The 25,826-nt window shown below is 39.9% G+C and overlaps 1 protein-coding gene across 3 annotated transcripts in view; it reads left to right on the top strand.

Annotated features, from left to right (window-relative positions):
* DDX10 (DEAD-box helicase 10) overlaps nucleotides 1-25,826 on the top strand; it is a 206,030-nt gene that overhangs the window by 119,905 nt on the left and 60,299 nt on the right. For all 3 annotated transcript variants that reach the window (XM_068930311.1, XM_068930313.1, XM_068930312.1), the window contains exons 15-16: nucleotides 34-195; nucleotides 25,295-25,351. In XM_068930311.1, the coding sequence (XP_068786412.1) occupies nucleotides 34-195; nucleotides 25,295-25,351 (219 nt within the window). The remainder of the gene's footprint in view (nucleotides 1-33; nucleotides 196-25,294; nucleotides 25,352-25,826) is intronic.

Genomic DNA, 25,826 nt, shown 5'->3' with positions numbered 1-25,826 from the left:
TTGCTTTTTTTGTTGTTGTTATGCCTGATTTAGTTAGTGCAGCAGTGGCCGCCTGTGCAAAAATCCAGTTTGGCAAAAGCAGATGAGGAAGATGACGCCAGTGGTATTAACTTAGATAAAGTGAAAGAGATACTGCGGGAAGAAGACAAATTTGACAAAGAAGAATACAGGAAGAAGATTAAAGAAAAACACAGGGTAAGTTGATTTTCTCAATTACTGAAGTGCAGAACTAGATGCTGCGGTATGTTTGAATAGCTCAGTAGGGATACGTACCTAAATATATTAAGAAGTAAGTGTGTGCAAGCTTGTTTGTTTAAACTCATCAGTGGTGTAGGGTTTTCTTTTTTTTTTCTTTTTCTTTTTTTTTTTTTTTTTTTGGTCATTGTCCAAAGCAGAGTTTTCTAACCTTACTAGGTACCAGGTGTGCGGTACACAGCCAGATCTCTTTAATGTTCAGTGACCATTCTGGTAGTCACTGTGGAAGGGCTTGAATTTATTCAGATAACGGATGCATGCTAGATCCTGGGACCATGCGTTATTAAAGGTCTGTTTTATACTCGGAGTTTCTAATTTCCAAAGCGTTTTTAAGCGTTGTTTTATTGCCCTGCTCTGTAAATGCTGACTTTGTTCAGTTTGACTAGATCCACTAAATCACTACTGATTAGTGCTGGGTGTTCTGGTGTGAGTTAAGATTTATATTTGAAGAAAATAATTTGGAGAGGATTTGTGAAAGCTTCAAGTTATGTTTACGCACTGAAGTATTCCATCTATAGTCAAGTCATACTTAATACACTTAATTTGAAAATCTATCCCTATAGTCCTGTAACAGTTGTTTGAGGTCTGTGAAAATCTTACCTAATTTTTCCGTTAACAAAGTGTTATATTTGAAAGTGGCTGCAAAGAAATCACGTTTTCTTTACTGAAGGTGAAATTATAGTCAGTGTTTATAGGAAACTACTATTAGTTTTCAAGAATGCGGCACAATAAACAGGGAAGGACTGATTGATTTATAGCTTCCCAATCAATCTACTTTTTAGTGACAAATTCATATACTTTGAGTGAAGCTTTTGTATATCTGTCATCAAACTGTAATGATTAAATACTTCATCAGTTGGTCCCTTAATGCACCTTCATCTTTATAATGCCAAGGAGACCAAGTGACATTGATCGCTTACTTGCATTTTTAAAAATTATTGTAGCTGTAGAGATGCTGTGAAGAGAAATGTCTCTTTTTGAAAGTGAGACAGACAAACAGGACATGCCACAACATAAATACTCTTTTTTAATTATGGAAAATTTCAAGTTAGTTATAACCTCCCTTATTGCATAAAGAGACGATTTGTTTTTTACACTCCACCTAATTATTATCCTTTATGAAAAGAAATAAAAGAAATGCATGTACTATTGACAAAAGAAAAAAATAGGCTTCTGTCTGAGGGACTGCGAAACGTCTCTGGTTTTCAGGACTACCTTATTGCCTTCAGTCATTGCATGCAAATTCAGATTCTTTATCTCTGGTTTAAAAATTTGAGGTGAAAAATGCTTCATACGATAAGTTCTTTATACATGATGAAGTATTCAATTTCTTGGTTGTGATTTAATTTGTGAAATGATTTTACAAACTGCTTAGTATCCTAAATTTTCACTTCTGCATACTTAAAGGACATGAAATTTAAGAGACAGAAATAGCAGGAAGATGACAGATGAGAATGCAGGATTCCCCTCTGCATACCCTAGTTTGCCTGCGTTATCTTACTAACCTATGATTGAAGGTGGTCCTCAACCCTGATTCTAGAAGGCATTCAGGTTTGAGATGCCAATTCATTTTACTTATAAATTAGCAAACCACTCCAGTGGTTATATAAGGTAGGGCTGCTGTGCAGCTTGAGTATGTTTATGTTACTGTACCTTATTACTAAGCTGTCCTTTATGTCTAGGTTTCTTGGCAGTTGACTCTTGCGGCTTAGGAAGTAGATGTAATAGTTGCAGTTAGGAAAATACGTGAAGTCTTGCTCTTTTGGCTGGTCCAAGCAGAGGGGAGTGGTACCTCCTTTCTCTTGAGTGATCTTAATCTGGTCTGGTGATCAGAAGGTCCACCCTTCCAGGCACCTATGAAGAAGCTATGTTGTTGTTATGTGGGGAAGATGGTATTCAAAAAATTTTAATAGAAAATATGTAATTAAATTCACGCTATAAGGGAGGAGAAGTTCCTTGACATAATTTAGAGAGAGTAGATAAATAAGTAACATTAGATAAATTAGAATATTGTTTTTTTATTTGAGCCTTTGGTTTATCACTAATATTTTTTTCCTAAATTTGTTGCACTTGTTAGTGGGGCAAGTCAATTTTTCATTTTCAAAAGAATGCTAGGAAACAGGATAGGATTTGGGAAGAGATGTCTTAAGACTGCATCAAGAGAAACGCCATTATCTAGCAACTTGAATTGGCTAACAGTAAAAGAATTACACTTTCACATTGACTCCCCAATGATGTTCACCCACCTCATAAGGTTTCCCTTCTCAAAAGATACAGAATTACTCAATGGCAGGTACTTAGTGTAGATCGAATCTTTGCCTATGATCTGTGACGCTAGGGGAGGGTGACTACCCGAATGACACGGCGTGACTGTATTGGCTAAACTTAATCAGGTGCCTGATCATTGTCTGAACAGGCTGGTTAAAGTTTGCTTGGGTGCGCAACCTCCGCGGACCAGCAGTAGGGGTTATTTTTTAGCCTCATCTGGAGGGAGAGGAGGAAGGCTGACGGAGGTTAAAGGCTATTACTAACAATGGATGTGAAAGCAGCAAAGTATAGGAGGCTTTTTCTTCTTATCCTATTTTCATGACTTCAGATTTTGGGTAAGTAGGGATGGCTTAGTGCCTTTTCATATGTCACTGAATAAAGTGCTTCTGTTCCATGATCCAGAGCAGACAGTGGGTAGCAGACTTATTTGCTTGGATGGAACCGTACGGTGAGGCGTCCACATACTTTTTCTGTCTAACTAAGGTTCCTATCTCAGCTGTGTGTATGTAACAGACGAGAAACGTAAAAGCAGCACGACCTGATCGGTTAAAGACGAAACCAAAAGACGGAAATTTTGGCATGTTTCTGGCTGTGGTATTGACTGGTGGGAAGTCCTTAAGCAAGTCACTTACCTGCTCTGTCTGTGTTTTTTTTGCCTGCAAGACATGGTTAAGTTGCTTATGCTCTCGCAGATGTACAGTGAGCTGCTGGATGCTCCCAGAGAATTCGGTGAGGAAAGTCCCATCACTGATGGATGATAACACATTGAACTAGATGGTGGATGGATTTTAGTTTAAGTGAATGCTGAATCAAAATGGACTTTTGCATATATCTTTAAGCGTTGACTTGGATGGGACTGAGTTGGGCATATGGTTAATAGATTCCTCATGTTGAGTTTTATTTAATGGAATTAGTCCTGTAACTACTGAATTCAATTTAGAGAAGTCCCATGGCAGTCCACGACTCAGAGTAATACCTCAAGAGCAAGTACTTATGCAAGCAGTGCCCTACAAAATCCGTGATTTTGTGAGTCTGAAATTCCTAGTCTTGGATGATGTAAAATGTGAGAAATTCTCTGCTATATGATGGGAACAGGGCAAAACATTTTAGGACTTAGATATGTGCTGTAGAAGCAAGAGCAATGTAGATATGTTGTACGTGACCTCAGCAGAAGTTAAATTCATAGAGACTGACTGCTGAAAGCCAGAGAATTGAATTAAATATATCAATTAAGCTTCCAGGTTGAAGATGTTTTAAATTATCGCTAGGTTGTTATATTGCTCAGTTGCAGTTATTTGACAAGAGGGGAAAAATGTTTTAAAATACAATATTCTTAATATAATAATTCTGATCGTAAAGATCAGTTTCTGTAGCACAGCATACTGACCTGTAGATGTTTGTTATGCCTGGAAAACCTAAGTATGCACCTTAGAGTCCCCCCTTTAGTGTTAGGAGATGATGTTTTACGAGACACTTTAGTAGAATAATAATTACGTATTTCCAGAAATTTTATTGATGAAACTTGAAGACTTTGCATATATGTATATGCATGAATATTACTACTGAGCAGGAACATTTTAGAGCTATGTCTTTTTTTGTATAAGCAGTAGGTTCAATACCATTTACCTAACCTAATAGATTTGACCTTAAACTCAAGACTCTCTTGTTCATGCCAGTCTAGTGCAATAAATGTTGCCTTTGTTTCTCTGTGATACTCAGCATCAATCAGAAAATGTATAAAAGGCGAAACCTAGATCTATGGCGTTCTTTATTTATTGAATGTGGTTACTGTTTATGTGTAGAAGATACCAAATCTACGAATGAGAAATGCCAGTGCTGAGTGATGCCAATTAGCTAACACAAAATATGATCACAAGAGAAATACGGTAAAGCTGATTAAGGAGGGAATTATAATTTAGAAGAGAGGCTCTTCAGATGCTGTACTTAGCAATGCACAGTGCAAGAGATTGGTTATGAGAAAAATTTTGGAGAAAGAAAATTAGGCTCAAAGGAAAATAAAGGTTTTCAAGTGTCAAGAAGTGTTGCCTTTAAATATGTATTAATATTGCTGTTAGTGTATGCTGATTGAACTGAACCAAGAATGGTGTCTTAAAGAGATCTTTTAAGAATCTCTTAAGAATGATCTCTTAAAAGGGCAGAACAGAACCAGGTGTCTGATAATGGAAACCAGACCGAGAGAAAAATATCTTGAAGTAAAAATGATTCTTCCACTAACAGTATGCTGGGTCACTGGCTGGGGGAAGGGGTGCTGCTCTGTTTTGGCAGTCCTTCAATAGGATTAGGTTGTTGCTAAGCTTGCAGCCTAGGCCCCACTTCACTGGAGTAAGACTTTGCCTTAATAAGCTGGCTGCTGGGGGGAATACTCTGAAGGAGCTTGCTAAATAAAAATTCGAAACTGCATTTGGAAGATGTGGCCTGATGCTTGTAAGCAAGGCTGTGGAACAATAGAAAAGTCAGCTTAGAAAGCAAACAGAAAATTAAATAACCCTTTTTTTTCCTCTCCCCCTCCACCTTCACAGTGTTTCCTAAAAGACCTGTTTCATTCTTGCTTATGGCATATGTTGAATCTAGAATATATAACAAAGACTCAAAGCCTTTAAAAATTGTAACTTAGGAGCAGATGGAACATTAAATTGCAATGATTGTAGTTTACTGTCTAGGAAAGATGAACAAAAGTACAGCAATGTGCAGGAGATGAAAATGAAGAGTGGCCCTTCCTCAGAGTTTTTTGAAGAGCCCCATCGCACGTTTGCAGAAAACTCCTTTTGTTATTGCCCGTCGTCTCTTGAGACGTTTCTTGGCTTGCGTTTCTAACATGATATTTGCCAAAATTGAAAGCGCTTTCTCTGTAGAGCGTATTCTTGCTATCATTACTCCATCCTATGCTTTTATTAAAAAAGGACTGTTTCTCACTACTTTTTTTTTTTAATCTTTACTTTCCAATGGGTTTCTTCAGTCTTTCATATTGGGTTCTTTCTATCTCTTTGCTCAGGCTTTTACTATTTCTTTCATGGGGAAGATTAAACTGTCAGTCACAGACTTCCATCCCTTCCTATACACTTCCTCACTGGCATTCAGGAGTCCTTCCTATAGAGAATCTTAAATCCGTCTCCTTAACTGTGATTCCCTCTCTTAAACTCCTCCAAACTTCACTGTGTCCCACTGTCGGCTAACATTCACCATGGCACAGCATGAATTCTGTCATCACACCTTTCCTTTCTGCATTAACATTAATTATTTCATTCCCATCTTGGTTTTCTTTTCTCTCCCCCAAGTAGACTGGTAGAGACCTTGTCTCTATCCAGCTGGCGTGTTTTATATCAGCAGGTGGGACAGCTCTGCTTCTTGGGCCTCTATCTTGAATTATCCTACAAGCCCCTCTTTCTCCTTTCCAGCTTATAGAAAAAGCTGTAGCTAAATTTTTCCTCTCTACATTTGCTTCAGATTTCCATCAAGTTCAACTTTCTTCTGCTTCTTCATGTTCAGCAAGGTTCATACTTCTGTATGTTGATTTGTACTTTCTCCTGTTCGTTTCTTGCTTTGTTTCCTACTGCGTCTGATGCTTAGCCCTCTGTTACGTGTGTTTGGCAGTATTTTTATTTCATTTCATTTCTTCCTTTAAATCACTTTTTGAAACATGCAGAGTCTATTTAAACCTTATATAGGTAGATCAGAAGATGACCAAAACACAAATGCATTTTGGTTTTGCATAAACTTCCATGGCAATGAAAATACCTTTCTAATGTAGCAGTCTGCTGCATGGTTAGGTGCATGCTGTAATCAGAAAGGCCTTTGCAACTGAGCGTGTGCTAAGCCGTGAAGTCACTACACAGCCTTTAAAACAATGATTTAGAATATATAAAGCAAAATTACGGAAGGCTATGAGAGCATATGTTATTTCATCTGGCATTTTGTATCTTGCATGTGGATTCCGATTTTGATTTAGATTGTAAGTAAATGGATTTAGAAAAACTAGCGTGCGTTATCTTAAAGCTTGTCATTTTGTGGGTCATCTTGCACTGAAAACCCTTGCCGTGTGTTTTCTTCAGTATAATCTTCAAGACTGAAGTTCTTGGGGAAAAATCAGAACTTTTAAAAATCAAAACTTCCCTGAAGTATAGCTTTACACTTAAAATAGCTTTTTAGGGGCATGAATATGACTATCAACTCAATATGAATTTTCTTCACTAAACACTTTTTCTGATGAATAGCAGAACTATTTGAGAAAGTCTCCACAGGCCATTGCTTTTAGACCCATTTCTGAATGTCCTTTAAATGAGGGGAATTTTCAGTATGATTAGAGATATGTTTTGGTGCGTTCATGAGGTGCTTGGTTTAGATGAGATGTGTGTTGCAGTGCCGTAAGGCTTGTGGAAACTTGCAAAGCATCTACGCTATAATTAGCTTTCCTTCATGAGTCTTACATTTTGTTGTTCTCTTCTTCCTCTGCAAAAGTGGAAAACGTGATGGATAAAAATAACTAGATAAAAATACGAGGTATAATTACAATGTAATTAATGCTTACTGAAATTTTGGAAACAAAGTAGATTTTAGCAGTTGACAAGGGAAAGGGCAGTGATGCTGATCAAGATGATATGAGAAGAATTCTGCAGTAATGGCTATTTAATGAGAATGCAGCAAGAGGCACGAGTCTGAGCTCTTTTGAAGTGTGTAAACCTTATAAACCACATAAATGGAGAAGTGAATGTAGTATTCAGAACATGTTTTTATTCAAGTTCTCAACTGAAAATGCCCTTTTGTTGGGAAGTAAACAGTTGCAGAGATGGATTCATCTTGCTGCTTAATGGCCTCTTTCTGTATACTGTCCTAAGCTCAGAAAAATGCTCATTGGTGCTCAAGGAAAAATGAATAAATTCTTGTTTCTTACCTCACCTTCCAGCAAATAAAATATGCTCTCAACTTGGGATGATCAACCAGAGAAGACTGCTAGAAGTAATTTTTTTTTTTTTTTTTTTGGGGGGGAGGCATAGTAGTCCTGCGCAAACTAATGCTCCTTTCAGAGGCCCGATACTGCAAGGTACGGACAGTACCTTCCTGGCACAAGATGGGCAACCTTGATTCTATAAATATGGCAGCAGTTAGAGCTCAGATCACTTGGGGGATGTTTCAAAAGGTGTTGCACTTTAAGCATTGTGTCTCAAGTCTGTATTTTAAATGTAATAGGTATTTTCTATCCCTGAGACTCATTGCAGAATCTTCCGGGGACAGTGGTATTTTCCACTGCTGGGGAAGCAATGCTGTTGCTGTGGGGAAACTCAAGATGTTACGTGGCCCTTATGTTAATGAAGTGGTGCACTAGCATTATGCAACCTGAAGACTGAAGTTATGTGATCTCTCACAGTTTTGTTCTTGCTTTTCTTAGTTCAGTAGGGAATACGGAACTATTTTAGGAACTGTATTGAAACTCTCTTTGATTTGTCTTCTGTTCCCTAAATACAAGTGTTAATGGGAAAGCAGGTAGTTTGTATCAGGAGGGTACATTGTGGTATTTCCTTCTGTGTATGTTCTCTCACCAAAGTGTTATTTCTTAATTAACTCTTTCTGGGGCTAAGTGAGGTAATGCTCCATACTAAATGTTATGGAGGTGACCTTTTATATAGTGAATAACTTGGAGTTTCAGGTTGAGTGTACTTACCCCAAGGAATTTATTCAATAAATTTCTGAGTAAAATTTCATTCTTGTAAATGCAAGGTTGCAGACTGTTAAGAGAAGCCAAATCTGTGGTCTTCAAGACCCAGGGGTTTTCTCCTCCTGGTCTGTTAGGTGGAGACTGCTGCTGTTGCAGTTTACAGGTCCCGCTGTAGTGAGGCTGAACGTGTATCCCAAAGATATATGCACCCAGTACACGCATGACTGGCCACAGAGATCCACGTTGACAGAAAACAGAGCCTTTGCTCGCCTCCACATAAATACAGACAGCACCCACATAAATGCAGACATTATCCACGTAAACATGAACGACACAGGCAGCCCAGTCCTGTTCCTTCTCTCTGGCTGATCAGGGCTGAAGTTCGCTGGCAGAACGTACAAGCACCTTCACTCCCCTGATTCATAAGCAGACTCAGCACATTCCAGATCCCTTGAATAATAGCATGGGCTCTAAGTCCATCCAATATCCCTATCCAGACAGTAGGCCTTTTATCCAGGCACTGGCTTGGATCTTGGGTCTTTCCAGATGCTGGTCTTTCCTCACTTGCTGTTACTCCGGATTAAAGCTCACTTACAGTACCTACATGCACACGTGCACGCACACACTCAGAACAGAAAGCACACTCGCACAGAAAAATAGCTAGGTATAGAGTTTAATAGGATGGACTGTGGTGGTCAGGAGCAAAGCTTGATCCAAGAAATGTATTGACCAGCACTTTGTTTATGTGTGGCTGGCCCCTTTTATGTCCTTCCACTCCATTTTCCCATGCTTGTTTCTCTCCAATACCCCTTGATCCCTCCTTTTCCCTGCTGTTGGTCTTTCCTCTAAACATACCATAATTATTTTGCACGTTCCCACAATCTCTTCAAAGCGTCCCATGATAAGTTCTACACACTCCCACAATCCCTTTCAAATATCCTATAACAAGTGTGCTCTTTTCTATGGGACCCGAGATGATCTTGTATCTTGTTTTTAACAGTTACAAAGTTCTGGGTGAACCTCTTCAAGGTGGGTCCTTTAGTGGGCCAGCCGTCTGTGACTTACGAATCCCAGTCTCTGTTATTGTCTCCGTTTTTCACTGCCAGTTAGGGTTTGTGCATCTGTGTTCAATTTATTACTTTTCTGTTTCTTGTCTTTGTTTCACCAGTTAACCAGGTATCCTTACAAACCAAATGTCATTACAGTTCAGATACCGTTAAAGAGCCCATCCAGGTAGATTTAAATATGGAGTTCAAAAACAATATTTTCAAAATATTTTTGCAGTAATACGTAGGAAGAAAAGTAGGAGAGAGTGTAAATTGATTAATATTAATTCATATGGAGTTGTTTAGAATCTGGAAAGGATGTATCCTCTCAGGAAGCAAAACAGGATTTCCTAATAGTTGGGATGATGCAACAGTCACAGTACTGAGTTTAGAACAGATGCTTAAAAAGCATGAAGATTTCTGGATGCGTTTAGGGGAAAGACGATGTAGTATACAACTGTACAGGATATTGAGTGTGCTTGGAGAGAGTACTTGGAGAACTACAGCCACCTCACCAAGATTCAAAAGTGAAAAGATCCAATGAAAGATGTACCTGATATAGGAACTTGTATGTGATCATGGAGCTTAGACTCTTTTAGACTTGAAAAATAGATGCAAGCTTACCTACGAAGAAAGAATACTTTTCTTTCACAGCCTGGCATCGGCCAAAGGTTAGAATCAAACTGAATTATTTAAAGCAATAATGCTGGTAATTTTACCTACGAGGAGAGGAATGATCTTATCGAATTAGTTAAGGTGTCAACTAATATCTACAGTGACTTGTTTTTCCTGTGTGTGTGTCATACAACATTGGCTTCCTTGGGGTTTACTGTCTGCTGTGATGCTGTAGCCTTTGTCTCTGTGCAGCCGTAACCCTACTCTAGCCTGGCCCTCAGCACTGGCCGAGCTTAGCCCAAGGCCCCAGGCCTGGCCCACATGAAAAAGTTCTCGGGGTGGGGGTATGGGGGGGGTCCCCCTGCCTTTGGCAGCCCTTTGTTAGCCCCCCTCCACCTGGAGCTCAGTCTCTCGCCCAGTCCTAACCTGCTTTTGCAAATGATTTCTTTTGATGAGAGATTTATAAACACGTTTGGTATCTAATTTTATTTAACTGTACTGATTTTAAACAACATACTGTAGCAAATAGTAACAGATCATTGAACACTGTCTAAAATAGTTCAGGAAACAGAGTAGACCCCTCAGCCGACTTCCTTTTTATTTTAGCAAATTTTTACTCATCATGACAACTAACATAATTATATCCGATTAATAAGAAGAAAAACAGATGCTATACAGCACGAACCATTCAGTATGCTAGAAAGTAGAAGCATTCCGTAAAAATATTATCTGTAGTTTGAAATCAGTCAATAGATTAATTCTGAAGAGAGGTTATATCATATTTCAAAGATAATCTGACAAAATATCAGTGCAGTATTATGTTCTTTATTAAGTAAAGCCCTTGAGCACTTCTCCTGTTTCAGGTAAAATATGACAAATTTCAGTGTAACTCTGCAGTTGGTTTGATGTGTTGCTGGAGGGGAGGTGATACAACCCTCTCATATTAAGGGTGTGCCACTGTGGGAACAGATTATAAAAGGAAGAAGATAGGAACTGAGAAAAACGTTTAGCTGAACTGCAAAGAGGAAAAGTGTTAGAGATGGAGAGAAGTGTGAAATAGATCAGGAGAATACTGCTTTGTTAGAAAGCCTGTCTGAGCCCTGTCCCAGCTATTGTGTGCAAGTGCTGCCACTGTTCCACGTCCCAGCGCAGAGCTATTCGGATGGGGGAACGGGTGCTAATGAGTGGCTTGACAGACATCTCTCTCCAGCCTGAGCACCAGACCCCACCAGACCTTGCTGGGCTGCTGGCAGGGCACTGACTCGGTTGTTGCTTGCTTTTTTCACTTGGATGAAAGCTGGATGGACTGCACTTAAACCTTGAGAGGCCCTTGAATTTTGCTGAGAGTTTTCCAGCAAAAACACTGTTCCTGGCCTCATCTCACTGATGTGAAAAGTAAAAAAAAAAAAAAAAAAAAAAAAAAAATAAGGGCAGGTTGCTTGTGTACAGCTCATCAGACCAGCGCCAGTGACAGCCAAAAGGGAGAGAGCAGGAAGGGGCAACTAGAAGGTAGGTGGAGGCTGCAATAATACAGGCTTAAATTGACATAAACTCTGGTGGAGATGCAGCCTTTGTGTTGTAAGGGAGCTTTCCTATACGAGCCTATTGTCCTGTAGATGGGTGCAATGACAAAAGGGCAAGGAGGAGGAGCTAGGAAACGACAGGCCTGTCAGCCTCACCTCCACCCCTGCAAAGGTCATGGAACAGCTCCTCCTGCAGCTCCTCACTACGCATCTGGAGGACAAGAAGGTGATCCGCAGTAGTCAGCATGGATTCACCAAACGGAAATCATCCTTGACCAATCTGATTGAGAGCCTTCTCTGCTGGAAGGACAGGCTGCGGAGATGAGGGCAGAGCAGTGGATGTTGTCTCCCTGGACTTCAGCAAGCCTTTTCACACTCTCTCCCATCACATCCTCCTAAGCAAGCTCAGGAAGCACGGGCTGGATGAGTGGACAGGGAGGTGCATTGAGAACTGGCTGGAGGGCACAGCTCCGAGGGTTGTGGTCAGTGGCACAAAGTCCACTTGGAGGCCTGGAGCTAGCGGTGTCCCCCAGGGGGCAGTCCTGGGTCCAGTCTTGTTCAACCTTATTCATCAGTGACCTCGATGAAGGCACAGAGTGCACCCTCAGCAAGTGTGCTGAGGATACTAAACTGGGGGGAGTGGCTGACACACCAGAAGGCTGTGCTGCCCTTCAGAGGGACCTGGACAGGCTGGAGAGGTGGGTGGAGAGGAACCTCCTGAAGTTCAACAAAGGCAAGGGCAGGGTCCTGCCCCTGGGGAGGAAAAATCCCATGCACCAGGACAGGTTGGGGGTTGACCTGCTGGCAAGCAGCTCTGCAGAGAAGGACCTGGGAGTCCTGGTGGACAACAAGTTGAGCAAGAGCCAGCAGTGTGCCCTTGTGGCCAAGAAGGCCAGTGGTCTGCTGGGCTGCATCAGGCAGAGTGTTGCCAGCAGGTGGAGGGAGGGGATCCTGCCCCTCTCCTCAGCCCTGGGGAGGGCCTCCCCTGGAGTGCTGTGTCCAGTGCTGGGCTCCCCAGTACAAGAGAGACATGGCACTCCTGGAGAGAGTCCAGCGGAGGGCTACCAAGATGATGAGGGGACTGGAGCCTCTCTCCTCTGAAGAAAGGCTGAGGGAGCTGGGGCCTGCTGTTGAGCCTGGAGAAGAGAAGACTGAGAGGCGATCTCATCAATGTGTACAAGTATCTGAAGGGGGAGTGTCAAGAGGATGGGGCCAGTCTCTTCTCCGTGGTGCCCAGCGACAGGACAAGAGGCAACGGGCAGAAACGGAACCACAGGAAGTTCCTTCTGAACAGGAGGAGAAACTTCTGTGCTGTGAGGGTGACAGAGCAGTGGCACAGGTTGCCCAGAGAGGTAGCCTCCTTCCCTGGAGCCTCCTTCACTGGAGATATTCATAACCTGCCTGGACGTGATCCTGTGCAATGTGCTCTAGAGGACCCTGCTTGAGCAGGGGGGTTGGACTAGATGATCTCCAGAGGTCCCTTCCAACGTTAACCGTTCTGTGATTCTGTGATACACCTGTCCCAAAGGCTCCTTTCCATAGTTTTCGTGGGTCTTTGAGACATCTGAGCAACTTCTGGTGGGGGCTGCACCATTTTTTTTACCCAGGAGCCAGGTAGTGCGGGGTCCATACCTGCCTGAGCGGAGCAGATAGCTCTGTGTTTTTTTTCCCTACTTTCTGAGTTCGGTGTATACGAGCCAGCTGTTTCCTTAAACTGTGCAGGTGCATTAAGACAGCTCAAGAGTCTGTGGCCTCTGTAGATAATGATTTCCACTCTGAAACGATGTCATCCCTCCGCAGCAGAAAGCAGTGACAGCAGCAGATGAAGTGCAGTTTGATGAGACTTTTTCCTCTACTTTTCTTTAGAAAATATTCTAGGCTTTTAGTAGTGCAACTCTCATTGACTTTATCACTAAAAGTTCTGTTTACAGTTTTAAATGTTACTTTTAGACATCATTAACTAACTTAATCCCTGGTGTAATTCTATTGAAAGTGTACTTTAAGTTGAATTAGGGTTACCTCTGTGTGTGGAGATATGTGTATCTATGTATATATACATATAGTGTTTAATGGAAAGGTTTGTGAATTCATCTGAAAGAATTCCCTTGATTTCTGTAGGTTCAGTAAACCTGCAGTCTGTAGGCTCAGATTGCAGTTTGCCCAAAAAAGAATGTTACTGGAATGTCTGTTTGTTTTAATTACCATGATTTACGACCTCTTTCTCATTGAATAGCTATTTGTGAAAAATAAACTGTGTGTATATACATATCCATACATGTGTTACACATATGTTCAAACCAGTTGGCCTATTGAAATTATTTAGTAAAATTTATATCCTTAAGACAAGTTCAGTGTGTTCAGATGATGGATGAGAAAAGCATCTTTTCCAGTTGATCAGCTGGTTTCTTGTGTTGGCTTTGTTCCTGTATTGTCCTCTTAAGGAGTCAATTTCTGCTGTCTGCTTTTTCTTCTTTTAAATGGGGATGCCTTTTTCAACTACTTCTAAGACCTTGTTCAGTGTTTTTTAACATTTAAGATTAACTGTTGTTGTGCTTTCACTTGCTCTTGATGCCACGCTTTTCCTGTACCTCTTAAATAGGTCACAGTGTGCCTGTTTGCTTCAGTTTCCCTACCTAGAAAATAAATGTCAGATGCGGTTTGCTTCACAGTCTGTATACAGTTTGATATCTTGTGGTACCATTACAGCAGTACTGACTGTTGTGACATGTAAGTGAAGATCGTTACTGCGTGGGATGGATGTTCTTACCTATCAGACTGGCATCATTTACATAGCTAAGTAGAGAACGGCACATTGTTTTGAGTTGAAATCAGATACACTCTACAGTCGGATTTGTAAGCACTGCTATTAACCGTGACTTTTGTCCAGACCATCAGAAACTGAGAAACTTAGCATCTTCTTTTTACACTAATTTATGCGTGAGTAACAGAGTAACAGGAAGCGAAGTGCTTGCAGCCTTAGATTTGGCGAGACGGTAATGAAAAGACCTCTTGAGAGTTTTCAGGGTTATGAGATAGGCCAAGGAAAGAAAGATACGGTTACCTGAACACAAATGTTGCTTATTAATTTGTCTTCAGTCACTTTATTTACTGACTATTTTTTTCTTTAATTAGTAATTGCCTCTTGACAGAGGCAACAAGTTGAGGCTACATTGACTGTGGCATTAAAACAAAGAGTGTGGTGATAAATGTGATGATAAATGTTGGAGGCCGTTGCAGTCTATCTGAAATCTTGAGTTGGGACAGTTCTTTTTTTGAACTGAAAATGTTGTTTGTTTGTAAATAACTCTTTTGTAAATCTGTTTTCCATTTGAACTTCTTTTGCTTTGAGAAAGGAATTGTGTTAGCTAAAGGTAAAGCTGACTTTGAGTCACTTCCTGCCTTTTTTTTTAGTAGGATCTGCACAGTTTTTTTCCCTCTCTCTTTTTTCCGAATCAACTTTGTTCTTGTAACAATTAAACTCACAAGGATCATTTAATAGATTTCTGAAATGAAACGTTAACAGACAAAATCACCAAAATCATCAAAAAACTTTTACTTTTGTTCCTGAAAATATTTTTTATTCAGTAGTGACCAATTTTGTACTTTATTTCCATTTTTTCTTTGTTTGATTGAAAATGATACTCAAACAAACTCTAATAACTTGATTCAATTTTATCTTTCATTTGGAAATATTCATTTGTTTTGGTGGTTACACCAATATGATTTGCTAATGGGCATTAAAAAACAAACATTAAAAGAAATATTAATATAAAATGTAGCTATGCTAAAAAATTGACTGCTGAAATGGAATTTTCTTACTCAGTATGTATTTAGTGTCCCCTCCCCTGCCATTCTGTTTATTTTTAAGTAATTAAAACTAATGAAAAGTTCTAATTAATTCTAATTTTTTTCCCCTCCACCCCTGCAGAGCAAAACCACCATGGAAGAGGGCATGATTTCATTCTGCGCTGGCTCACGGGTGTGCTGCTTGTGTAGCTAGAAGTTAATCTTGCTGTACGGGCTGGCGGTGTGTTTATTAGAGCTGGCTTTCCAGATCCCAGGTTGCTCGCAGTGAAAAAAAAAAAAATTTTGTTTACAAATAAGCGGTGAATACCTGGTGTGAAATGTTTTGAGAGGTGACAAACATGGGATACCACAATGCCATTTATTGAGTCACTTTTCAGAGCACATCTGTGCTTTAATACCTGGGTGAAAACTAGCTCTTGAATATGATGATGCCACTATATCAAAGAAATGCTATGAATTTTTGAAGACTCTATTTGCAGTTTGTGTACCACCGCTGACCGAGTCCCTGTGTCCCGTTACTGTAACGCGAGAGAGCAGAATCCTGAGGAACTGCAGCTACAAAGTCCTTGTTAGTAGATGACACCAGATTTTTTTGAGGCTGCTGGGTGATTTGTTCCAAACCTCAGCCGCTTCTAAGAACTGTTGCGTTGCAGACCATTGCCTCTGCTGTTAAATGCAGTAGATGGGTAGCTCTGAGTTAGGACATCAGCATGTAAAGGATCAGTTACAAAAAACGCAGTCTTTAACATTTTCGATCAAATCTGAGGTAGTTCTTGAGCATTTAAATAAAAAATGTCAGACTCGGAGACGGACTTGAAATCCATATAGGAAGAGAAATAAGTTTCGTAGGCTTTTTTACGTACTAAGGGGCTAAATGTGGAATAAAGTGTGTTAGTTATATTGCGTGAAACTATTTCATGCCCAGAGTTAAGCAAAATGGAAGGGATCAGATATTGAGCTGGTAAAATTGTATCTCTCACTGCATATCACCAACTGGAAAAAAAGTTTTTTCATGTAAGTCTGGACAGTTATAATCTTTGTGCAAATTCTTTAAGAAAAAGAACGGAAACTTTTATTGTATCAATGAAAAAGCTAAAAGAAAATTATTGTATCAAACTAAGGTATTAATAACGCACGACAGTAAATATATTTTTGAAAAATTACAGGTAACCCCTTGCACAGAATGAGATGAACTGTAATCTACTGTAGAAAGAAGAGAGTCAAAGAAAGTGGGGATTTGCTGGGGGAAAAAAGAAACTTTCAGCTTTTAGAACGGCTGTTTTTTTTTTTTTCCAACTGAAAGCTTGGCTTTTAAACTGCATGTGTATGGATCTTTCACGTCTTCCCAGGCTCACTGACCAGAGAGGACTGTCATGCCATTATTCTGTGTGTGTTTTGTTTTTTTTTTCCTTCAGCTTAAGATCATGGAATGTAAATGTTACAATTTTTCCTTTTAATATATGATGTTAGATTCTTGAGGGTATGCTTTTTTGTTGAAAAGCCCAACAGTGATGTTCAGGGAAAGAAAGAGGAAATGAGTGCAATGAGAGGGCAGCGGCAGGCAGAGTTGAGAACAGGTAGAAGCTTTTCCGTGCATTAGGAACAGAAGCAGCTTTACCTCGCTCGCTGTTAGACAGAGATGGTTTTGTTGTCAGGTCTAATGCAGAAGAGGTAACGGGCTCAACTGCAACTCTTCTATGTTCAGTGAAAAGTCACATGATACAGTCATGCTCCATGGTGATGAGTAAATAATTTAACATTCCTGTGAGTGTTAAGGTTATTAACCGTCCTTATTAACTAGCCATGTGTAATTGGAAGGGAAAAAAGATTATTTGCACCATGGAAACTTTAAAAAGCTGATCCAGAAGGTCTCTGACCTATGTGATACCATTGATGTTGGCTTGAAAAGGGTCTTGAATCAATGGGAGAGTTCTGGAAGAGTTTGAGAGCTACAATGCAAGTGCTTTTAAGGAAAATAACCTGGTAACTTAGCCTGGGGTTAGTCCATGCCCTATTGGAGTGATCAACGCAAGACTATTTTAATAAAGAACTAAATTAATGCTAACCAATGTGGCTTTGTGGAACACAGATATTCTAAAATGTGTGTATATGTATTTTTATCAGACTAGAAACTGCTTTGTTAAGTGTGTCTATGGAGTACACTGAAATTGCTACAAGGCTTTTCAATTTGTGCTTAAACATTGTGATTAATAAACTCGATTAGTAAAATTAACATGGCACAAATTAAATGGACCAAAAACTCAGTGAGTGGTGCATCTCAAACTAGTGGCTCCTGACGCAGTTACATGTGTTCTAGTGTGCCCATGGGATTTGTTTTTTATGGTGTACTATTTCAAGTTTTTATCAGTGATACGGAAGAAAGCTTTCTTGATAAGTTGAACTAAAACAATAGCTGTATTTTAAAACAGGCATAAATATAAATTGCTAGGAATAGGAAATATAGGGCATAATTTGGAGCTGGGAGCTCTTCTCTTACAGATGGAGACCTTGAAAAAGATTTCAGTCATGGCTGATAATCAGGTGAACATGAAGTCCTTTGGCAGTGGGATTTTTCTGGCATGATCAGAAGGGCTAATATAAGCACTGAATAAACATACAGAAATACCACATAGGGGTGGGAAGGTGTTGAGATCTTGGGTATGTCTGTTCCTGGAATATTTTGGAAAGTATACCTAAATGCTGACAGTCATTTGGAGTTGATTTTCTTCACTTTGCAAAAGAGGAAGTTAAGAAGTAACATGATTGGGCTGTCTCTACATGAGGACCTGAACTTTGATAGAGAGCTTTTCAAAGTGATAGAGGAAGGGAGACAAGTTTCAGGAGCTAAAAATCAAAGATAAATCTATTCAGACTAGTATAAGAGGGCAAAATCATAACTGAGTAACTGCTGCTAATTTTGAAGGATTGTGATGGATTGTCCTTTGGTGAAAGCTTTGAAATGTAGAATGAACATTTTTCTAAACCAGGATGGGAACGTGGTAGTAGAAATGGTGTTTCAGTCCTATAGCCTGCATTGTACTAGGCAGGCATACTGATCCCATGGCCTCTCCTGCTTTGTAAATCCATGAACCTGCAGTTCGTGATGTATCCAAGTTGCTCCTTGAATGATGCATAGATCATCTGCATTTAGCCACTGTGCAAAACCTGCCTACGCTATGTTGCTGACCTAAAAGATAAATGCACATTCTCACCACTGTCTTTAAGATGCGATTTCTTGTCCTTGCTCCAAAGGGGCTGGAAGCACTTTCTTGGAAGGAAAGTGACAGCTACAACAAATTATTGTCTTGCTTTTTAACTTCTTTCTTATGCTCACTGTTCGCAGCCTGAAAAGGAATTGAGTAGGTCTTAAGCTGTTTAAGAAAGGGAGGAAGTGGGGGCAAGGCTCTCTGGGTGCAAAGGAAAGTTGTTCAGGTATAAGCGCAAAATAAAATACGAATACTATATTTCATCAGTTTGTGATGTTGTAGAGGTTTATCTGATAGCCTCACAGTGCTGTGTTATAAAGTTATGCTTTACAGATAGTTAGCCAGTAGCATATATAATTAAATATTAGCATATATAATTAAACCTTGAAACATAATCTTCTGTTTTCCTACCCTAGTGAATTTGATTTTCGTCTCTAAATTATGTGCTATCCTTGCAAGTAATGATTTATTGCTTGATAGAACAGTGATAAAATCTTGTATTCTTATCGCGTTGTATTAGGTATTCCAAGAAAATCCAGGCCCTTTTTTTTTGTGTGTGTTTAAAAGCTAATATTGGACAGCTCAATAGTTAGATACTTAGAGGCTTATCCATAGGTGAAGAGGATATGTTGACATGAAATAAATTTATATCAAATTGTTTGACTGGTTAAACTTTTCCTCATTTGTTTTTTTCAGCTGTCTTACAGCTGTAAAACAGCTCTTGTCCATGTGTGTTCAGCATGTCCCCATATTTCTTCCTAGCAGTAGAAAGGGGAGAATGACTGACATCATAGTTGAAATAATCACCTGAAACTATGGAGAGTGATACTTTTTTCTGGCGTAGAGATTCCCTGTAACCTAAGGCAAGTTAGTTAATTTCTGGTTTTATGTAGTTGTATGGTATGTGTGTCATTATTACATGGCGAGACTACCTCAGCACAGTGCAGTACACATTTGTGGCCTCTAGGTAATACAAAATTAGATCTTGACTGGGAAAGTATTTAAGCATTTACTCAGCGTGTTATTTTTCAGGATAGTACACTTCATGTACTTATGCATATGCTTGAAATTGTGCATAAATTTAAGTAATTTCCTTAGTAGGACTGTTTTCTTGAATTGAAGCTTATGTTAAAATATTATGGCTATGCCTATATTAGCAAGTGGAATAGGTCAGTACATGAAGATCTGCAGAGCAAACCATTTGGTGCTGAGGAGCAGAATCCACACTGTACATTGAGGGGGTAGTTACTTTGGGCCAGCTCTTGTCTGAGCCTTTGAACTGAATTGCTTTGAGGGAAGTCGTTATACCCTTCTACTCAACTTTCATGAGATCCCGTCTAGATACGGCATCTGATTTTGGGATTCTGCCCCCTGCCCCCCAGTACTTAAAGACATGGACAAACTGGAGCGAGTTCAGGGGAGGGCCACCGAGATGGGCAGGGCTGGAGCACTTGCCCTGTGAGGAGAGGCTGGGGGAGCCGGGCTTGTCCAGCCTGGAGCAGAGATGCCTTTGGGGCTTTGGGGACATCTGACAACAGCTCCCAGCGCTTATGAGGTGATCTAGAAGACGCAGCCAGGCTCTTCACAGGGTTGCATGGCAAGGAGGAGGAAGGTCAAGGAGCAGGAGTTAAAACAGGAGAAGTTCAGAGTGGAGACAGGGAGAAGCTTTGCCCCCTGAGGGGGGCAGTTGGGCAGTGGCAGGGGTTGCTCAAGGGGCTGTGCAGCCTCTGTCCTCAGAGGTTTTCAGGACCCGACAGGACGAAGCCCTCGGCATCTGGGTCTGATGTCAAAACTGACCCTGCTTGCGAGCAGGAGGTTGGACTGAGACCTGCTGAGGTCCCTCCCAACCTGAATTATCTTGTGATCCTACGAATGCCCATTAATGGTTGGAGTGAGTTAGCGCTGCTCCTGGAGACTACTCTGCAGTGTGAAACAAAGCATAAGTGGGGCTGGTTAGGACGTTAGCTTCTGAAATGCACTTCTTATTCCAAATGAATGCTAATGTAGATGCATCCTATGGGAAGTCTGCTTTTCTTTTTCATTGATGAGGAACTGAGTCCTCTCAAAAAAAAAAAAATCTTGGTGGCATCTCTCTTTCTGTCTAATTCTGCAGTTTGTTGTTTTTCTTTTATATTTCTTCTCATTTCTGTTTCTGTACCTATTTATCATCTTTTTGTGTCTTGGCTGTTCTTTAAAGACATATATATTAAGCTGTCTGGCCTACTCCTTCACTTCTATGGCATTATCTCAATCGTGCCCTTTCACAGCTCTCTCTGCAGTGCTCTGTTGTAAATCCCTTGAGTAGGAACTTCAGCTGCTGTTATATTGGGTTGAGCCTGTGGCTGTAGTTAAGATACTGTCTTTTCATATACTGTAGAATTTTCCTGTCTTAAATTTTCTGCGCTATCCAATTGAAAAACTGCTTCATCCTGTTTTGTAATGCTGGTGGGTTATTTTCTATCTCTGTTCTCTTTGACTCTTCCAAAGGTAAAATTTGAAAAGGATCACAGTTTTAGCAGAAAACTAAGAAACCAACTCTGATTCCAAAGAGCAAGGAATGTACAACTAAACTATTTAGAAACTAGGTGGGAAAGAGTGGAAAAGGAAGTATATTATCTCCCTCTGGAATATGATAGCCTCCTTTCTGATATCCTTTTATCTTTCCTGAAGCCTGTATTACTGGCATTCTGCTTGGGAAAAGTTAATTCATTGACTGTTTTTTGACTTCTTTTTTTCCCCTTTTCACTTTTCTTTTTGCCTTTCATAAACGTACCTAAGCTCATATTTGAAGACAATAACCCATCTAGCTACTGTCTTTCGTATTGCTGGAATTCTGGAAGAAGCCAGACGCGTTTGCCGTGTACCACCACCGTGTATGCTGGCTGCTGGGTTCTCGTGCTCTCCGGAGGCGTGCTCTGGCAGTGCAGCTCTCAGGGCTGCCGTAACAGTTCCTTACGGAAGCTCTTCTCTGAGTTACGAATGGGTCCCTGTCCTGTGCGTTTCACAACCCCCTCTTCCTTAGCTTTCTCCCTGTTCTGGTGATGGTGTGGGAGGCTCCTACAGCTGCTTCAAGTTCTGCTTCCTTCTACTAGGAAAGTACCGGCTCCAGTTTCTGCAGGTTCTCTTTGAAGAGGAGCTGTGTTTCTAAGTCTGTTGCTTTTAGTATCATTTTTCACCTGCCTTCATGACTTTCTTTTTTCCTTTATGTTTTTCTTTCCCCTAAAGCTTGCATGCTGTTGAAATCTAACTGGTCTGATGTTCTACAGATAATATTTTTTAAATAGATCCATCAGTATTCATTCGTGTTTGTCAGCTGTGTCATGGCATCACCGGCTTAAGGATTTATAAAAAAGATTCTTGTTGTTTCACTTGGAAATTCACGTGTGAGGTGTTTTTAGAATTTTTGACTGGAGATGATCTAGTCCCTTCTGCTTGAGTGCTCTGAAAGTAGCTGCCTTTTCCTTTTTCAGACTACCCTTGCCTTTGCCCTGGTGTTTCATTACTGTCCTAATTGCTGAGGAAAATGATCATTTAGCTTAGAGATAGTGCTAAGCAATAAAATCTCTTTGGCTAAATTACTTGCATAAGAACAAAAAAAAGTAAAGCTGTATTCAGTGAGGATGAATGTAAGATTAAAATATAAAGAGATTTTACTGCTTTTTCTGATTGAAACGTTCTAGTTTTGACTTCACTTCTCGTGTTCTCACTTTTATTCCTGTATTTCCTGATCTCTAAGATGTAATGTTCTTTGTTGATCCACCCTTTATCCATTTCTTTTATGCTAGCTATTTAGTCAGTACTCTCCTGTTGAAACTTGTTTGTTGACATCGGTGTTCGTTCTGATGAACTGGTTTTGTCTCTTTTGTTTTGGCAGTTTAGCATCTATCAAAGACTTGCTCCAGTCTGTTACCTGCCCTACTTTTACTTGGGGGTTGCTGCATGTGGAAGTTATTTTAAGTGTACTCTGTGGCAAAGTTGCTGTGTTTTCATGATATAGATTTTGGCAAAGTTGCTGTGTTTTCATGATATAGATTTTGGCAATTGCAAAGGTAGCCTTAAAATCTGACATCGATTTGATGTAGCAAATGTGTATTGGCAAATATATACTAAATCAGTTTGACTTAAAATATGGTAACAGTCAACAATTTGATGATGGGGGGAAAAATCATTATTTTAATATCTGAACAGCTGGATCAAAATGGAAAAGAGTCTTTCCATATTGCTAGAAAAGAAAAAAAACAGAGAATTCTACTTCTGAGCAGGGTTTCCAAGCTCTGCTACACATATATCAGGAGTCTGATCCCATTATAGTAGTGGACTTTTATGTTTGCTTCCACTTATTAAAATTTGCTTTGAGATTCATATGTGGGTTGTTCTTCAGTAGTTGCTTTGGATTGCCTTTACTAAGATAAGCCTAACTGTTGGTTCAATTAAAAAATTAACTACAATAAAACTGAATGGATGAATTAACTCTTATTTTAGCACGACAGAAAGCTAAAGAAGTGTGACCCAAGTTAAATAATGGTTAGTACCATGATGTACTAAAATTTGCAATTATACTAAAACTTTTATCTAAAGACTTCAAGTCATTCTGAAGATGGCTGAACAGCTGCCATTCCCATTTTACACGTGGGGAATCTAAACCACAAAGCAGTTAGTGGCTAGCACAACACAGTGCTGTGAGCCAACAACTGGCTCTGTTCTCCTCTGTGTCTGGGATTCCTCAATATAAAAATTATGGTGTATCTCCTAAATCCAGTTTTCAGGCGTTTTAAATACATGTCAGTTTTCCAGAATGAACCAGTCCTCAGAACCTCCCTTTTGAGGTCTTGGAAAATTAGAATCCTTCTTCAGGCTACATCTGCAGCGCTGACTGCGTCTCTCAGGGAGTGAGGGCCTGGGGGGATAAATGGTGCAGAGGGTTTGTGCTCATGGTGCTCGGGTACAGCATGTTTTTAGAGCAGACCGTCTCTCTCCGTACAAGATAGCGCCTGGTCCCCGTGACTTTTTTGTCCCATATGATGCCCTTGCGACCTTAGATGTAACAATTATTTTTGTCTTGTTTTGGTTTTGGTCCAAAATACCTGAAATTATAATATGATGGCCATGTTGCGTCCCATCACAGTATTTTTTTATATAGCATGTGTTGCATATGCTGGCATATAGCTCAGGGTGTATTGAGGTGTTTGAGCGTGAAGCCTTCTGGAATAGCGCTGGAGAACTGCACAGAGCAGAGACAAACCTCAAGCAGTTTTGTCTGTTACCTTCTTTGGGAGTTGGTCTTTATCTGTTGTTTCGATTTGGAGGGAAGTTGTTTATTTACCCCCTAAAGAGAGCTTGAAAGTAAGCTAACATGTATGTTGTTTGGACAGTCAGGGGAACAGGGAATGGCAGATACCAGACAAGTCCCAGAAGAGACTGAATTTAGACAGCAGATTTTTGAAAGCCTTGGCAGCTGTATTCTCCTTTTGCCAAGTCTGCGCTTCAGCCATACTGCTTTTCCAAACAGCTGTGGGTGACAGCTACTGATCTGCTGTGATAAAACTGGAACCATCTGTTCTTGGAAAAATAAAATGGCATGGCACTAGTATTTGTGTGCCACAGTAAGCTCTTGTGTGTCCCCAGCAGAAGAGACTGCAGCAGAAACATCTGCCAATGCCTTGACAGCACCAGAAGGAAAGTGAAAGTCTGTTGGGAACTAGTAGTGAAGCAATAAGGCACAGGAGAAGAGGATGAGTGTTGACCGAAAGAAACACCTGAGCCATTGGGACTGCGAAAGCTCTGCATCAGAGCCCGTTCTGAGGTTCTCCGTGGAGTCCCAGCTGTAACGTGGTCATGCCTGGCTGGCACTGGCGTTCTTGTCTCGGTTCATCCTGACCTGGTTGCCTGTCATTGGGGAGCTGCAGTTTTGCAGCTCCTGAACGTGTATTGGTGAATCAGCTGTCGAGTGTAGGATGACATAACTTTTTGCTAGAACCTCATTTTTAGTCTGTGTTAATAATTACTTGGACCTGAGTAATTATTGCAAACTTCCTAGGGGCCTTTCCTAGCTCGGTCATTATTTTCATGGAGTATATTCTTTGTGGCGATACAGCGCCACGACTGCTGGAGCTGTAGTAGTCTCGTTATTTCCACAGGTGAGCTAAAGTGTGACAGCTCTACAGCCTTCTCTGTGCTGAAGTGTTGCCCCTTAAAGTAATATGTTAAAGTAATATGACCATTTATGTGGACTTATCTCTAAATGTACTGTGCTTATGTTATCCAAAGCAACAAAGGCTGTATTGGATTGGTGTAAGTAGTTTTATGCTAGCATAAAAAGGTTTCTATACCAACATCATCAAGCACCGCTAAGACAAAAGAAAGTAGTGTGATTTTCTTCCGGCTAATGTGTTTTAGTTGTAGTCTAAGACATTGTGCCCTCACCTGCGTTTCTTACTTCATGAAATAGATAATTATATTGACTCCACGGTTATTTTAGCAGTTCTGAAGTTGGCAAAATTGTCAATGAAGTTTGTAAATGGAGTGGTTTTCATATGAAGTCAATGGAAAAATATGAAAAGCGTGATCTCTTGGTGTCATTTCTACTAACCTGTTTTAGGTAAATACTAGCTTTGTCTAAATACTGCATGATTCCTTTAAGAGTTACAAGCCTTGGTGAAGATAAAATATGTTTGAATTCTTCTTGTATTTTTGATTTCCTTTAAGAGCAAGGAGAAAGAATAGTACCTCAATCATATCTTTTTTTTATTTGTCATTTTTGATCAATAATGTATAGGATAAATGCCACCAGATAGTGTGGATGCATTAAAAAAATTAAGGTGATTCTGCTTTAATTTCAAAAGAGTAAAAGAAAAAAACACCAGGAATTTGACTTTAAGCTGTGGATCTTGTTATTTGTTCTAGGAGAAAAGGCTAAAAGAAAAAGCAGCAAGGAGAGAAGCCAGGAACCAAAATGCAGAGGTAAGGATTTGTTTTGTTTTGATCAAGCTTGAAACTGCTTTTCAATGACTACGTTCCTAGAATAAACCATGATTTAGTTAATAACTCGTTAAAAATGTTTTCTGTTTCCTTTTTCTTTTTTATTCCCTTACTTTGATCTGATTATAATGACTAATGGTGGAGAGAGATGTAATAAGCATATATATATATGTTTTTGCCCAGTAACACTAAGATGCTTATTTTATTTTTATTTTTTCCTTTTGAATTTCATCCTTTGCTTAGAGGAGCCTTCTGAAATTGCAGTCTCTTTATTATGTATGTCAAATGAGTTGCAATTTCAGCGGCGGTGTGCATGCCATTTTTTTCTGAATGCTTGGGCATGTACATAACTTGCTACAACATTGCAGGCAAAAATGATTTTTGGTGAAATCTCATTTAAACCTATTTCTACTGAACATTTTCTTTAAACAGCAAGTGTTTACATTCAAGCTTATTC

The sequence above is a fragment of the Struthio camelus genome, chromosome 1 (assembly GCF_040807025.1).
Source record: "Struthio camelus isolate bStrCam1 chromosome 1, bStrCam1.hap1, whole genome shotgun sequence".
NCBI lineage: Eukaryota > Metazoa > Chordata > Aves > Struthioniformes > Struthionidae > Struthio > Struthio camelus.
The sequence above is the reverse complement of the archived record's forward strand: the minus strand, read 5'-3'. Positions and strand labels throughout refer to the sequence as shown.